The sequence below is a fragment of the Chiloscyllium plagiosum genome, chromosome 11, assembly GCF_004010195.1.
Source record: "Chiloscyllium plagiosum isolate BGI_BamShark_2017 chromosome 11, ASM401019v2, whole genome shotgun sequence".
NCBI classification, from domain to species: Eukaryota; Metazoa; Chordata; class Chondrichthyes; order Orectolobiformes; family Hemiscylliidae; genus Chiloscyllium; species Chiloscyllium plagiosum.
In genome coordinates, this window is record NC_057720.1 from 71,851,665 (window position 1) to 71,868,846 (window position 17,182).

A 17,182-nucleotide genomic window follows, 5' to 3' on the forward strand; every position below is an offset into this window, starting at 1 on the left:
CTGAGGTCACATGTAAGCCAGACTAGGTAAGGATGACAGATGTCCTTCCATAATGTCCTTCCACAACGTCCTACCACAATATTTAAGAGGTGCCTTCTGTAGAAGCACAACTGGAAAGTAAAGGCATTTCAGAGTCAATGCAGTTGCAGGTTAAAGGGAAGAGCTTTTCTGATGCAGAGGACTCGGTTGCGTTACCGTTTTGTCCAAAATGCTGTGACCTATTAAATCATGCAATTTGTTATGATAATGTGGAAGGAACTCCATGGTGCTGTTGTTACTACTGCCACCAATTAATCTGTATCCGCTGAACCTGCAGCAAAGCAAATGCTGCTCTGTGCTGAATGTTGTCAAAGTTAATTTTATTCCAATAACTCCTGAAAACTAAGATTTAATTAAGATTTAATTGTAGACATGTATTTCAGATGTACGCTAGCTTTAACTTCTGCATAAGTTCTGTTTTATGCACGGACTTCTCAAATTTTAAAAAGAAATGGCTGTACAGATGACTTTGAGAAAACTGTTGACAGAAGTGAAACAAGTAAAAGTTGTGTTTATCTTCATTAATTATGAAAATCTCAAAATAGTATGAAATACTTTAGATTTCGCAACCTTTTGTAGCTCCAGTGTGACTGGAATTTCTTTTTATAAAATGAAATGACTCAAGCCATCAGAGGTATTTGGTTTTACATAGACCCCAGAAAAGAGCTGGACATACAACTTTTCTTTTGGATAACAATGTCACTTTACGAATCAATCTGCTAAACAGTGAGTCTTTCGTGTAGTTTAGTAGTTAGCAGGGAGATTGAGCTGAATCTACTTAAGATAAACCTCAGTTTGAATGTTCTGTACAGTTCTGGTTTCCACATTGTAGAAAAGATATGAATGCACTGGCGGTCGTGCAGAAAGAGGTTTACAAGCTTGATTCCCGTGATGAGAAACTTCTGCTTTGAAGATGGATTGAAGAAGTTGGGATTGTTTACCACAAGAGTGGGAAGCTGGGGGCAGATTTAATGGAATTTTTCCAGAATGATAAAGGGTCTGCACAGAGCAGATAGGGAAAAAGAGTTCCTGCTTGTAGAAGGATAGAGAACCAGCAGCCACAGTTTCAAAGTGTCTTGCAAAAGTAGCAAATGTGAGGTAGAACAAAATTTTTTGACATGGTGAGTAGTTAGGGTCTGGAATGCACTGCCTGGCAGTGTGGTGGAATCAGGTTTAATTTAGGCCTTCAAGAGGGAGATGAATGATTGTTTCGACTTCAACAATGTGTAGGTTTATGAGGAAAAGGCAGGAGGTTGGCACTACGATAAGATGTTCAAGGAGCCAGTGTAGATACAGTAGACTGAATAGCCCTTTGCACTGTAATTATTCTGTGATCAGCACACTGACAAAGAACTGGTCGTCTACTCTTTCTTCTTTCCCAAAGACATTGGAGCTCAGTTCTGTATAAAGTTTCAAGACCTTCAAGGGATACATAGGTAGCTATCATTGCTCTGTTGTTCTTTCTTAGAATCTTTAATCATTCCAGAATCTCTTTTCCATCCTTTCAGGTGATTTAAGATTATTATTTTTTTTGCTGTTTCCCTCCAAACATTTCCTAATTATGTACCTGTCCGGATATCTTTTAAATGTTGTAATTGTACTCACCTCCACCATTTCCTCTTGCAGCTTATTTTGTATACGTACCACCCTCTGTGTGCAACAAATACCCCTCAGGTCCCTTTAAGTCATTCTCCTCTCACCTTAAACCTATGCCCTCTAGTTTTGGATCCCCACCCAGGTAAAAGAGATTAGCTATTCAGCCTATCTATGCCCCTCATTATTTCATAAATCTATATTTATGCCCCTCAGCCTCCTATGCTCCCATGAAAAAAGACTCAGCCTATCCCGCCTCTCCTTACCACTCAAAGCCTCCAATCTCAGCAACATCCTTGTAAACCCTTTTTTACACCCTTTCCAGTTTAATAACATCCTTTCTATAGCAGGATGACCAGAATTCTACACAGTACTCCAAATGTGGCCTCACCAATGTCTTGTGTACAGCTGTAACATGACGTCCCAACTCCTGGACTCGATACTGTGACCGATGAAACGAAGCGTGGCAAATGTCTTCTTCGCCACCGTGTCTACCTGTGCTGCCACTTTCAAGGAACTATGCACCCTGCCCCCCCAACCTTGATCTCTTTGTTTGACAACACTCCCCAGAACCCTACCATCAACTGTGTAAGTCCTGTCATGGTTTGCCTCACCAGAATGCAACACCTCGCTTTTATCTAAATTATACTCCATCTGCCATCTCTCGGTCCATTGGCCCAGTTGATCAAGATCCTGGTAAACTTTTTCACTGTCCACTTTGTGTTACTGTTGCAACTGGAGAAATTAGTTTCCTGGGTTTCTTTCACAAATTCAGCTATCAACTGTCTCACCTAACTTTTTGAATCCTGTAGCAAACAGAAGAAAAGAGATTATCAAACAAAAAAATCAAATTTTCTTTACACCTGAAAATATTGAAGTCTCTTTTCCCCCTTTGGAAAACCAAGTGGATGGTCATTCATCATACAAACAAATGTAGGCATTCGGGGCACAAGTAAAGTCTCCTCCACCATCGAAGATGATCACGGCTGATCTGACTATTCCACAATCCTGCCTATCCCTGATAAATGTTCACTCTTTGTCTTTTCAAGAATTGACCTGCATCCGAATTAAAAAACACAAAAGTTCCACTTCTGTCATTTTTGTGGAAGATTTCCAAGGACTCAGTCCTCTGAAATAGATTTTCTCTTAGACTCTGTCTTAAATAGGTATTTTTAAGTAGTGATCTCTATGTAGATTCGCCTGCAAGAGGAATCGTCCTTTCTGCAACTTTCCCCTCCCACTGTCAGTTCCTCTCCAGCCCTAAACAGCTTCCCAAATTCCGGAGGCTCAATGGCCTCTTGCTGTTTGGTGCGGAGTACAGTGCCAATCCCTTCATTATACTGACCCTGACTTTCCTCATTGCTCCCTACACTTGAATGATTTCCAGAATGCCATAGTCAGTTGGAACTCCCACACTGCAGCCCTTACTCTCATCTGATCAAGGTGAAATTCAGACCGATTGGAGAATTGCAAAGGCTGAACTGCTGTACTCCTTCATCGTGTGTCCCTTTGGCAGCATCACTCATAGTCACACTCTTCCCTTTCCCGACCATTGACCAAATAAAAGGCATTATCCCTGCGACTATCTCCTAGAATAAAACGTCCATGTAAATTTTCCCCTCCCTGTGTATTACAATGTCTGTTGTTCTGGCCTCAGCCAAAGTTGCTCACGCTGCACACACCTACTTGTAGTCATGTTTGTTGCAGATTTCACTGGAATCCAGGAGCTCCCACATTCTGCAGTATCACATGGGCTGCAACCTTTATTGTATCTTGATTAAATAATTAATTATATGATTAATTATTGCATATATTGATGTCTCTCTCACTGCCACTTACTGGTTTAAATTAAACTTTAGAATCTTATCAACTTCACCAGTTAAGGATAAGATAAGTAATGAAATAACTTGTTCCTTTCTGTGACAGCTTCTTAACTAATTATAAACTACATAGTCCCAGTTGGTTTAACAATCCAGGATTTTCTTAATTTCAGCATTTTACACACAGTCTCCAGCAGCAGTTATTCCTCAAATGATTCAACTCACAAATTTCCTTTAATGTTCCAGGTTGCTTTATTTTTCCAACTCTGTATATTTCTCCTTCACTGGTCCATTCATCTCCTGCAGCTCTGCCTCTGTCCAGTGCTGTCCTCAAATGAAAGTGGTGTAGGCCATATGTTCCCCACGCTATTTTTATCCATTCCCTGCTTTGTGTATCTCCTGTATGCATTCCTCTTCCCTAAGATAAATAATATCTTGGCCCACAATCTTTATTCATTCTTGAGATGTGGTTGTTACTGACACAGCACCATTTATTGCCCATTCTTAGGGTAACTTTGGATAACAGGTGAAAGTAAATGAATCAGTTGAGTTTTTACAAGAATCTATTTGCTTTTATGGTTATCTGTTCTGGTACAAGCCAGTATCTCAATTTGCTGCAGTTGCTTATCCAGTACTACAACTATTGGTATTATAGTTATTTGTGTTTAGGAAGCTATACACTAGTTAGCTTGATATCGGTCATGGGGAAGGTGTTGAGTTTATCATTGAAGAGATTATAGCTGTGCACTTAGAAAACTCAAGCCAATTGGAGAGAGTCAAATGATTTCATCACAATTTCATCACAGTCGAAGAAGTAACATTCACAGGAGATGAACGGGAGCCTGTAAACATGCTATGCTTGGATTTCCATAAGGCATTTGATAAAGTGCCACATCAAAGGTCATTGCAGAAAATAACTAATGGTACAGGGAGTAACATAATTGCATGGATAGAAGATTGGCTGGCTGACAGAAGTCAGAGAGTGTGCACACATGAGTCGTCTCATTTTCAGGATGTGACAAGTGGAGTGACGCAGGAATCTGTGCTGGGAATTCAATATTTTACAATTTACAGTAATAACTTAGATAAGGGGAGTGAAGGCATGATACCTCAGTTCACAGGTGACACCAAGAGAAGTAGGGAAGTATGTTATTAAGAAGACAGAAAGAAGTTGCAGACAAATATAGAAACATTATCAATGGACAAATATCTCTCAGATGGAGTATGATGTGGAAAAATTTGCAGTTGTTCACTTGGCAGCAAGTATAAAAAAGCAGAGTATTACTTGAAAGGAGAATGGCAGCAGAATTCCAAGGGTACAGAAGCAAACAAACTATTAAAAGTTAGCACTGGGTATAGCACGTGGTTAAGAAAGCTCATGGAATGCTACTTTTTATCATGGAAGGGATTAAACTCAGAAATAAGTTATGCTTCATTTATGCAGTATACTGGTGAGGCCACACCCTGAGCAATGTATGCAGTTTTGGTTTCCTAATTTTAGGAAGAATGTAAATATATTGGAGGCAGTTCAGGGAGGTTTACTCAATGGAATGAGTGCATTAGAGACAGTCTGAACTTGTTTCTACTGGAGTTTAGCACAGTGAGGTGTGTCTTGATTGAAGTGTTCAAGATCCTGAATAGTTTTGAAAAGATTGAGGGTGTTATTTCTTGTGGGTCTGCTCAGAACAGGAGGCACTGTTTAAACTTTAGAGGGCAGAGGTGAGGAGAAATCTCTTCCCCGACAGCTGTGCCACTTTGGACCTCTACCTCACAAGGCAGTGGAGATGGGTTATCAAATATTTTGAAGGCAGATGTTCTTGTTAGATAGGGAAATGGTGAGCTCTCGGGAGCAGACAGGAATGTGGAATTAGAAACCCAGCAGATTAGCCATTATCTTATTGAATGGCAGAGTAGATGCAAGGAGCCAAATGGTCTACTCCTGTTCCTAATTTATGTGTTTCTGGTGTTTTTGATGTTCTTTGGACTCCATTTTATGATTTTGCAACATCCCTGTAATATTAAGATCCAGAACAGTACTGCAGTCTTTGTGAGGTGCCTCTTTCAGAATCCTTAGCTATCTAGTGATTTTATTTGTTTTCTTCCCATGCCCTCAAAGACACTAAATTGATGACATCAGCAAGTAGACAGCTCCAATCACTTTTCTACTGTCTGATTCTTTTATATCTGGTATCACTGCCACCTACCATATTCTGTTGCATCTTGTTTAGATCCTTTTGAGTTACTACACATTGATTCGCACCATTAGCCACCGTGTTTCATTTGTTATTACTTGTAAGCTTGGCAGTGTTTTGTTCTTCAACCTATTTATAAACGTTACAGAAACAATGGTCCCTGTTCCAACCCTTGCAGGACTTGATGGTAGCCCACTTCTATTCTGACATCTCTGAATGCATCTCACTCCTTGACTGTCAATCTGACAAGAGTGAATATTTCAACACACTTATTTAAATAACCTTTATTAATTAGTGTGTTATGTTGGCAACATGAAAGTTCACAAATATCACTTGCCTGATCTTCATCCATCATGTCCGTAAGTTCCTCTTTGTATTAAAGGACATTAACTTAGATGTTGGTTAATTACAATGAACTTCTAAAGCTGTCATCAGAACAGAAGTAGGTTGTTCAGAAACTTAAGACATAGCTAATCTGTACTCAACTCCATTTACCAGCTTGGATTCCTATCCCTTGGTGCCCTCAACCAGTACTTATCTATTCATTTCAATGTGGAAAGACATATGACTTAACCTCTTTGACTTTGCACACTACACCATTAGAGCAGCACCCTGCTCAGTGAATCGATTCACAACTTCAGCCAACTCAGTACTGTGCATGGAAACTGATAGAGCCGGGAGCTGTTTTTTCACCTTTGTCTTCCCTAAAGCACTCTGTTATAAATTTACTTCTGATTAAAGGGGTTTCCAATCTGTTCCATTTTATACTCTGATTTTAACTCTGCCATGCAACTGCAATTTCAATGACCACTGAATAATGAATAAGTATTTTTATTCCTCACTTATTTTCATACTCCATCTGTACTGGTAAATAATCCTTTTGCACCTTATTTTTGTCCCCAACATACGTACAGAACAACGACAGTTTTTAGTTCTCTAAGTTCTGTTTGTGCTGCTACTCAACTTTAATCAGTGTTCCCGTGTGACCCTAGTCAGAGCTTCAAATTTGTAAACTTATCTTCACTCCAAATGTTGACTGTTGTGCTGAATCAAGTTGAGAGTCCATGATTTAGACAACCAACATTTTATTTTTAAAATTTCTTCAAATACATAGATACCGACTATGTGGATATGACTACAGGCCTTTGGTACAGAACAACTCATAAGCAGTATTGTTGTCATGAGGCACATAAATAGAGACAGACTGCCTCCATATAGGCACTTGATTGTTGGATATCTGGTCCTCTGGGAAAGCATTGTGGGCTGATGACATAAAAATACAATTTTTCTCTTCACAACCACAACAGCAAGTACCTTTTTTTTTAAAACAATACCATTCTATTTACAACCGTGCTGAACATTTTCTCTCCCCCTTTCAACAGAAGGTGAAGAATAAAGCTGATGAAGATGTAATCATATTAAACGTAGACACAAACACACTGGAAACACCATTTGATGACCTTCACAACCTACCAAGTGAAGTGGTAAGTCAAAATGTGACTGTGTGCTTTTTCAAATTTATTAGCTCTTTGTCATGTTGAAATCTTTCCTTTTGTAATCACAGATTAGAAGACATAAGGGGTTGGGGGTGAGCCGGACCTAGACTGCTGTTTTCCATCCTGTGAAAATCAGGAACTGCAAATTGACTTTTACAAAAGCGAAATTATTTTTGTGATTTTGACTGTGGCTGAGGAGAGGTTTTGAACAGTGCAGCCAATCGGAAATGAAGTTCATGATCAGAAAGATATCTGCATTCATTAGCTGTAGCTTTTTAAAAATGTAAGCCTCTTCATCTTATACTTAATCATTAAATTACAAAGTATGCATTTCTGTCTGCCTAGTGGCATTTCTTTCCGAAGAATGAGTTGAGTTGTGAAGGCAGCGAGAAGAAGGGAGCCAATTATCAGCTCCTGTTTCCCTGCCACCTGCCAGTTCCTTTTCCTCTAATTAATGTTCAGATGGCACTGGTCAATATTATAAGAAATATTTTTACAGTTGGGGTCACAAAATTGATCCTTTGATCTTCACTATGCTGAAACATTTGTTTCCGCGAATTATTAGTTTTCCGGTGCATTTTAATTTTCTTGTCTTCTGACAGGCGTTTTCAACGGAAACACATTATTTGTTTTAAAACTGACTGCTCTCTGTTGCTTATTTTTGTTTTGGAAGAAACTGACAATTTCAAACGTGTACTCCAGTAGGAAGAGGTAGTTAAAATAAAGGTCTTGTATTTGCCAATGAAGTTTGATAAATGAGGTGTTGGCTGCATCTCTCCTTTGATCTTGCATTGCTTTTCCTGATTACTAATGCTTCAGGGTGCTTAGTATTCCATGTTTTAATTTAAGCAAGCTACAAACAATATAGCACCAACATTCTATGAATTATGGCATGCCCACTTCCAAACATCCACCATGTTGTTTTCTCTGCAATTGCCAAGTAACTTGGTAATCAACCAGGATCATTTATGTCCAGTGTTTTGATTACATTGGTTTCTCTTGTACCTTCTGGTCTCTTTAATCCACCCCCACTGGCAGAAAAGGTAATTGTAAAAATATTATGAGTTGGACTCCTGTTGATTTGCGTAAAGCTGCTACAAGATATGTTTAGTTACATGTGAGTTCATGTCACAAGGCTTTTAGACCATATGGAGTCTATTATTAGGTCAGTTTTTGTATTGGTCTCAGTTGTCATAAAGGTCAGTGGGTCACAGTTGTCCTGAATTACTGAAGTGTTTTCAAGTAGACTTTCTGATATGGTGTGTGCTGTCATTTTCATAATGATCTCTTGTCAGATGCTCGCACATAATATTTAAGAGTTATTGCCTATTAGAAATGTTAGTTTTGTTCATAGCGATGCTACTTTGAAAAACGCTGTGGATTTCCAGATGGAAACATAATTCCCGTTTTTGCCCTCTGGCAAAGTGTTTATTTGTGTTCCTGCTGAAATATTGCTGTGGCCACGTAGATTTATAATGTACAGAGCGAATTTTGATTTGTTAATTTTTTAGTTGCATTAATAAGCCTGCTAACAAAGGATTTGCCCTGTTATTAAAGGTAATATTACCACTTCTAGTGTGCAGAATGGAACTCTGATAAAATGAATTTTATGGAAATTTCCTGTTAGTTGCAGGTTTTTCAGGCCTCCTCGCTTGTACCACTGTGTATTCCCTTGGTTGGCAGTTTGTAATAGCCATTTCTGCAGCCTCACTGCAGGGAGTGGGCTGTGGCCATAATAACTTAAAGAAAAATAGTTTGCTTCCACAATAATTCATGACTATTCGTTCTGATTGCTTAATGATTTGTTGGGGGATTGAAAATGCAAACCCACTTATCCTTGCCACTGAGGCACTGCACGTTTTGGTGTTTTCCATGAAACAAAACTCTTCTGGCTTGGCAATTTCCTCTGTGGTCATTGCTGAATGAGGTGATGATGCATAGGAAAAATTCACTTGTTCATGATTTCACCAAATCATCAAGAACGTTCTGACAACTCAGTAAACTTTCCCCTTTAAAACTCCTTGAAGTTAATAGCGTGCACTGCTGTTACTTGGTGTCCTTCTGATTTAGCTTCATAGAATTTAGTCGAGTCTGCATATTTTCTGGGAAGAGATGGAGAGCCGCACATGCTCTTAAGAGGCAGCACCTTTTTAGTCTTAATCTGAGGTGTTGTCAGATATTCTGTGATAAGTCTCTTAAAATTTTCGTAAAACCTAGTATCTGCTGAGAATCTATTCTCAATTTCGTGGAGTTAAGGTGCATCCAGGATTCAATTTTCATACCCCACAGCAGCCCCACATCCTATGTCTAAAATGTTCTGAAATAATCTGGAATGGGTCTATGCCATTTAATACTAACAGTAATGATTAGAAAAGCGTGTAGTGAACTTAGCAGTGATTTTCTTTTGTAATCTAAATCCAACACACAATGCGTGATAGCGCCTCTGGGGAAAAAGAAGTAAAAGATGTTAGTAAGCTGCTTAATATGAAACTATTTACCACGTAAGTGAACCTGCCAACAAACCCAACTCAATTTGTCATATTTGTACATAACTAAATTCCATTATGCAAGATAGCACAGACAAACAGAAAAGTCACCTAGCAGTCAAATAGTTGCAGTGATGTGCTCTTGACTATATACACAGATCAATTTGGATTGTAGTGATCAAGTCTTCCAACAGATTTATCCTGTAAGGTATTCATGAACTCCTTACTGATCCCTGGAATTTCCTTCTCTTGAGATTTTTGTTTTGATGATCAAGTTGATGTCTTCAATTAAGATCTTCCCCAAAATTCAGTACAGTTTGTTTTTCTGGCTGACCAACTAACAAGTTAACACATGTCAGAAAATGTTCTTGCAGTATTGAATCTAACTACTGATATGTTTTCCATATAGACCGATGACTATCGAGAAGAAATTAGAATTCCCATTTGCCAGCTGGAAAGATGATACAAGACTTTACCATTTAAGATATTTACTTAAACAAAGGACTAAATGCTAAATGTCCAGTTGATAAAACACTATCTTTGTAGATTATCCAAGTAGTATTTTAAATCATAGAACAGAACTTCCCTTTTTTTGTTCCACAATTGAAACATACTTTCCAGTTGCATTTTACTTTGTTCTTTCAAAGTATTAAGTTCTCTTGAAACCATGCTAATGAGATTTTTATCTCAAGAGGATGTTCTCCTTTCTCTACCTGTGCCCTTTTAATTTCAGAACTTTTAGTTTCACAATGAAGTTAGTTTATCCTTGCATAGATTCCTCTTCTAGCACAAGCTAGACAAATCTTCCAGCCTTGTTTGAACTCTCTGAATTATGTCCTTTCAATCTAAGCATTAGCTCACATCTACATTCCTGTGTGATTAAAACAAAGCATCTTTCTGCCTTTAGCTGTTCTCCTGCTCTGGCATCTTGGCAGATGAACTTTCAAGAAGTGTTTTCATGGATATCTTGTATCCTTCCCCTTTCACTACTCAGGCGACTGACTGTGTGGAGTTTGCACATTCTCCCCGTGTCTGCGTGGGTTTCCTCCGGGTGCTCCGGTTTCCTCCCAAGGTAAGGGGTAAATGTAGGGGTATGGGTGGGTTGCGCTTCGGCGGGTCGGTGTGGACTTGTTGGGCCGAAGGGCCTGTTTCTACACTGTAATGTAATCTAATCTAATCTAGTCTATTCCATGATAATATAAACCGCAGGGGCCTTATATCCAGGAAGAAATGCTAATGAGCTAACCTTGACGCCCCCAACACTCCTTTTATCTTTTAAGTAAATGGATAATTGAAAGCACAACTTCTTACAATGCAACTTTCTCTCATGTTTATGGAATTTGAAGACTTTTACTCTTTCCCTTGTCAGCACACTGGCTGCTGCCATTGTCTCTAAGTGTAACCATCCACTTCCAAGTAAAACAATCTGGCTCTCCTTTGGTCTTTAATAATCAAACCACTCAGGCTTGTTGTCAGGCAACCTTCAGAACACAACTTCTTTAAAGTCATTGAACACCCAAAACAAAATCACCTTTTTAATCATAGTCATAATACTGTGAAAAATCTGACAAATATGGTCATTTGGTCTCTCTGCCTGGAATGGCTTCCAAAAGCAGGCTGTACCAATTGAACATCGGAGAAATCAGCAATCAAACCAAAATGATTTCAATAGTCCCAGATTCAAAGGACCCTTACCCTGATCACCATGCCCTCAGGAGAAGGGGGAGGTTGAGAAAGAAGGTCCATTATGGTAACCTCAGCTGGTGTGGGAATTGAACCCACACTGTTGGAGTCACTAGCCAGTAGATTTGATTCAAATGACTACAACTTGTTAAGGTTTTTAGTGTGTACTAGTTTGAAAATTACTGTGTTCAGAGGAACATAAAGAGAAGCTAGTTGCTCTCCTCTTTCTGATGGTTATGAAGTTCCAGAGGGATCTGTGGTGTTGTCTGCCTTCCTACCTCATAGTCAAAGGAGACATGAACCAAACAAACATAAATCTACTGGGAATATTGCCTCAAGTGAAAGCTGCTGAACATCATGGGATATTTTTCAGATGAAGCAGCATCAGAGGAGCAGGAGAGTCGACGTTTCAGGTCAGAAACCTTTCATAAAGACTCACTGTTTCCATAGTTTTCAGGTGGGAAGTTTAAGCAGTGTACCATCTCGACAAGTTGCCTTTGTTTACTGCCTCTTGACTGTTTCAATCGGACTGTTATAACTTTGAAAAATAATGGAGTGGATGTGGAAAGATGGCTTTTAATATTACGAATGCGGTCAAATGTAACTTGAAGAAAAATTTTCAATGCCACATGGCCACTGATAATATGGCCATTTTTATTGGTAGCAGTTCTGATCAAAGGAGCATTGTTTTGCTATTGGGAAGTTCTGAGGCAGAATATACAGTACATTTTGAAAGTTCCAATTTGGCTTTGGGGTGCAATTTTTAAGTCATTTGAGTTACCAATAAAATCATTATACTTGTCTGTTGTGGAACCTAGGAAGCTTCTCCTTTCTTTTAGTGAAAGAAGCTTCATTTGATACAATAGGTATTATTTTGTTGCACCCATGAACTAAGACTGAAGGATATTGATGTTTAATTGCTTGATGGTTTCCAGAATGAAGCCACCGTCGAGTGTCAATTAAAGGAGCATGGAGAATTTAGTGAATTTGTATGTTCTTTAACCTTTCTTGCCACAGCAATATAGATTATGTACTTCGCAACCTGTGCTGAAGTTAATTGAAAAAAACTTAATGAGCCTTGGTATATGCAGTCAGAGCATTAAATGAATTGGATTTCTAGACTTTCATCTGTAGCAATCAAGCCTTGATGTAAATTGAAAAGATCATAGCTATTGGGAAAAGACCTATATTGTAAAGTCCTTTCTGCATAGATTATGAACATCATAACTCAATGATTTTTCCATAAAAATATGGCTATAATTGGACCCTATGGGGGTCCATTTCTTTGATCAGATCACAGTAACTGTGACTTTACACTGAAAAATGTCACTGCTGTAAAGGTTTATCACCTGTAGAGCTTGGTTTTCTCTGATGCCTTGTACTGTGCTGGTTATCTTTATTAAAAGAAGTATAATGAGTAATTAGACAGCAATCATTATTTAAAGCAGAAAAGGAAATTGCGTTCAATATTTTAACAACAATAGGTATGTCTTCTAATTACCCTTCTCTTGTGTTTGATACTGTTGTCATTTTGCTCTCAATACCATATATTTCATTTTTTAGCATGCAATTTGGTTCTTAATTATATTTTCCTAGTGGAAATTTGGTCTTTTTTTATTATGCAGCAGGTGTTTCTTGCAATTAACTGAACTCTATTACATTTCTACTTTGCTGTCATCTGAATAATTTCAAGGCTTTTTGAAGAAAAGATTGTATCTCTGGAGTTATGCTTACAGCAAGGAATTTATGCTGAGCAGTACACCGAGCAATAAGAAATTGCATTTGATGAAAGGAAATTTTCACTGGGTCTGGATATTGTCATGTTTGCCACTCTCTTGACATCGTGGCAAGTGTACAACTCTTGAAAGTCCATTCTCATTCATAAGTCTTGAGGAAACTGTCCCACTAGTTTCTATATTCTTATCAATACATATATATTATATATGTAGGAACTGAGAGGCAGGTGTTCTGATAAGTATTAGAGCTTGCATACTGATATTGTGCATGACCTTTAGAATTTGTTCTCTTGAACAGATGTGAATTTCATGTTTTCTTCCTTTGTGTAGGTCTCATCCTTGAAATACAAACTGAAGAAGCAGTCAACAGCTACTGGTGATGGGGTAGCAAGGGCTTTTCTTAAAGCACAGGCAGCACTATTTGGCTCCTATAGAGATGCACTCCGTTATAAACCTGTAAGTATTTCAAGAATCTTTATTTTTCTTTGACTATAACACATATTACACAAGCAAGTAATATTGATATTGGTCTCCATGACTTTCTTACGTATATTTTTCTCTCCTGTTGTTAACTCACGTTTAGAGTTCAGTATAGATTTTATCATTCTCACTTGTTCTCACTGTCTTCAGTCTGCAGCTGTGAAAACAGAATTGTCTATTCTGCTAGCTTCTGCTGTTGTCATCTGCTGCCTTTTGTGACTGGCTAGGGATTTGTCTTGACCGATACCTGACAAACTTTTCAATTTCACAATCATTAAAATGCCATTTTTTTTTTGCTTGAATCTTTCATTGTGACCTGTCTAGTAACTGAAGAAAGCTATTTTGACATGTTTAATTATCAGATAAACCTTGTGTTCAATACTTGACCCTATTCTACAATGGTACAAGGCTTCCTCTTAATCAGACTTGTGTATTATTCTATAAAATTGTAGACCTCTGAGCCTCATCTAAATTGTTGGGTAAATGTTGCAGACTTTGAAGGATGGTTAAAGGATGATCTATTTCAGCATGATCTTGTGTGAAAGAAAGTGGTTTCTTTAATGAGCTTGACAATCTGGTGAACAGAGATGGAGGCAGTATAAGTTCTTTTCATCAAGGTTTCAAGAAGGCACTCGATGCTGAGGCTTAATGCATTAATTGATTAAATGCTTGGCTATGGGGGAGATGGCAAAATATTACGCTAAAAGAGTATGTCAAAATGATGTTGATGTATTGCTTGTTTCCTTTGTGTTCTTTCCAGTCCATAGGAGAACAAAGTTACGATTTTAATCAGGGATGGATGTAAGGTTTCACTGCATCTGAAAAGTCAGCCTGCAAAGTCAAGTAATATGCCGTCTGATTAGAATTTATCAGGAAATATATTAATTTCTGTGTCTCATGAAACTGAAGTCATGTCTGAATTTAGCCTGACCAAGAAAGTTTGGATAACTATGTAGGTTCCAATGCGTGGAGAGAAAACTTGATACAACATATGGAGCTCCAAGAAAATGAGGAAAACAATATTTGTTAACTTACAACAAGATTAATTTATTACAAATCAGAACTGATAAGTTTGGGTTATGACTTCTGCTAATTGAAGAAAAGAGAGAGCCCTGATAAAACAACTTATGTAAAGAATTCCCACATTATTGCCGATCATTTTTCACTGTAATTACAAAGTAAATTGCACAGAATTTTATGATTGGATAAGAAATCTTTTTTTTATCTTCAATGCGCATTGCTATAGTCCATGAAGAATAATGTGAATTTATTTGAAATTTGATCTCAATGTACCATATTTCCTACTGCTCCTGTTTGGACCTTTGTGTGTGGATTCCTTTGTGATTGTTATCTCATACGAATTTTTGGTAACTAGGTGAAACTGCATTTTCAAGCAGTTTGGCTTTACATTTCGAGTTTCTCTTTCTTCCTCAGACATTTGTTGCCCTTCAATACAGTCAGTCCTTCTGTAACGCAATGGTTACTTTCTTGTGCAACTCCACGTTATAGAAAAATTGCACTTTAGACACAGTGTTTAGTGTTGGCGATGTAATTATGTAATAGCCAACACTCATTTTAAAAGCGCGCGCTTTAGAAACAATGTCCCCAATTTGCCAATCATTTTACAGCAAATTCACGTTGACGAAACACATGCGTTATAACAGAAGAACCTGTATCCGAACCAGATATATAACCTTGATAGTTGAATGCTGGCAGGCTATGCAGATGTTGGAAGTATTACAACTAAACATATTGGTGTTCTCATTTTCCATTTAAAACTTGTATTCTATCCCTGCACATGCATGTCTGGATTCTCCCTTGTATCTGAGATCCCTGACACAATTTGTTCTCGCCCCAAACCAAGGAAGCAATTGTTGAGATGACCTGTGGCTGCAACATCATCGCATTGACCATGCTCCAGGACTAGTGTGGTCTGTTGTGGCTCAACTATTCACAGGATAAACCCTTTGTGATTTGGACAACTGAATTTTGTGTACATATATTTTAATAATAAATGTATCTACAGAATTGATTATGGAAAGCAGCTACCAGGTGGAGGAGTTGTGGAGGTTTTTGTGGTGGGGGGTTACCAGATAATTTGGGGGATTGCTGGGGGAGGGATGCTATCCTTTAATGCTTATGGTGGGGAAAGTATCACCACGAATAATGTCCATTAAAGAGAAAGATAGTGAGAAGAATTGTAATATACTCTGCCAGTTAAAACTGGATGGAAGCATATTAATATCAAATAAGCTCTAGCCACTGTACTCTTAAGGCAGTTGAGACTGTTTTTGACTCTAGTAGGAGCCTTGTGAGTACATGTAAATTAGGATACAGTGATGTACATAGGGCCCTACTGGCATTTTAATTGCTGTTAGGCCATTGAGCCGGCTATCTCACATTACTGAAGATCACATGGGATTGGGGTAATTATTAGCTTGGATAAAGGGTTAACTAACTAACAGAAAGCAGGATAAATGTGCCTTTTTCAGTTGGTAAGGTGGTAACTAGTGGGTTGTCACAGGGCTCGGACTATTTATAATCTATATTAATGACTTGGATGCAGAATTAGAAAGTACAACAGCTGATTAGCCATTTAGCTGATGATACTAAAGTAGGTGGGAAAGTAAATTGCAAAGAAGAAATAAGAAATTTATAAATGGAACTGGATAGGTTAGATAGGAGAAAGTGAGGACTGCAGATGCTGGAGATCAGAGCTGAAAAATGTGTTGCTGGAAGAGTGCAGCAGGTCAGGCAGCATCCAAGGAGCAGGAGAATCAACGTTTCAGGCATAAGCCCTTCTTCAGGAGGAAGGGCTTATGCCCGAAACGTCGATTCTCCTGCTCTCTGTAAGCTGCCTGACCTGCTGCGCTTTTTCAGCAACACATTTTTCAGCTCTGGATAGTTTAGATGAATGGGTCACAACTTGGCAGAAGAAATTTAACTTGGATCAATGTGAGGATGTCCATTTTAGTGAGAGGAATAGAAAGGCAACTTGGCATCGAAATAGAGAGAAACTTCAGATGCTTCGATGGAAAGGGATCTGAGAGTCCTTGAGCATGTATCACCAAAAAATGAGCAAGCAGATAAGAAGAAAGGCAAATTATATTTTGGCGTGTATTGCTGAAGGAATAGAGTTTGAAAGTAGAGAAGAATTCCTGCAACCATACAGGGCAATAGTGAGACTACACCTGAGTATTGTGTATAATTTTGGTCCTCTTACTTGAGGAGGAATGTTATTGCATTGGAGGCCATTCAGATGAGGTTCACAAGATTTGAGTCCAGAGATGGGGGGTTTGTTTGAAGAATAGAGATTAAGACCATAAGACATAGGAGTGGAAGTAAGGCCATTTGGCCCATCGAGTCCACTCCGCCATTTAATCATGGCTGATGAGTATTTCAACTCCACTTACCCACATTCTCCCCGTAGCCCTTAATTCCTTGTGACATCAAGAATTTATCAATCTCTGCCTTGAAGACATTTAGCGTCCTGGCCTCTACTGCACTCCGCGGCAATGAATTCCACAGGCCCACCACTCTCTAGCTGAAGAAATGTCCCCGCATTTCTGTTCTGAATTGACCCTGTCTAATTCTAAGGCTGTGCCCACGGGTCCTAGTCTCCTCGCCTAATGGAAACAATTTCCTAGCGTCCACCCT

At 38.6% G+C, this 17,182-nt stretch overlaps 1 protein-coding gene across 2 annotated transcripts in view; it reads left to right on the plus strand.

Moving 5' to 3' along the window:
• Positions 1–17,182, plus strand: part of dennd1b (DENN/MADD domain containing 1B) — a 299,799-nt gene that overhangs the window by 211,470 nt on the left and 71,147 nt on the right. For both annotated transcript variants that reach the window (XM_043699790.1, XM_043699791.1), the window contains 2 exons: positions 7,027–7,128; positions 13,376–13,501. In XM_043699790.1, the coding sequence (XP_043555725.1) occupies positions 7,027–7,128; positions 13,376–13,501 (228 nt within the window). The remainder of the gene's footprint in view (positions 1–7,026; positions 7,129–13,375; positions 13,502–17,182) is intronic.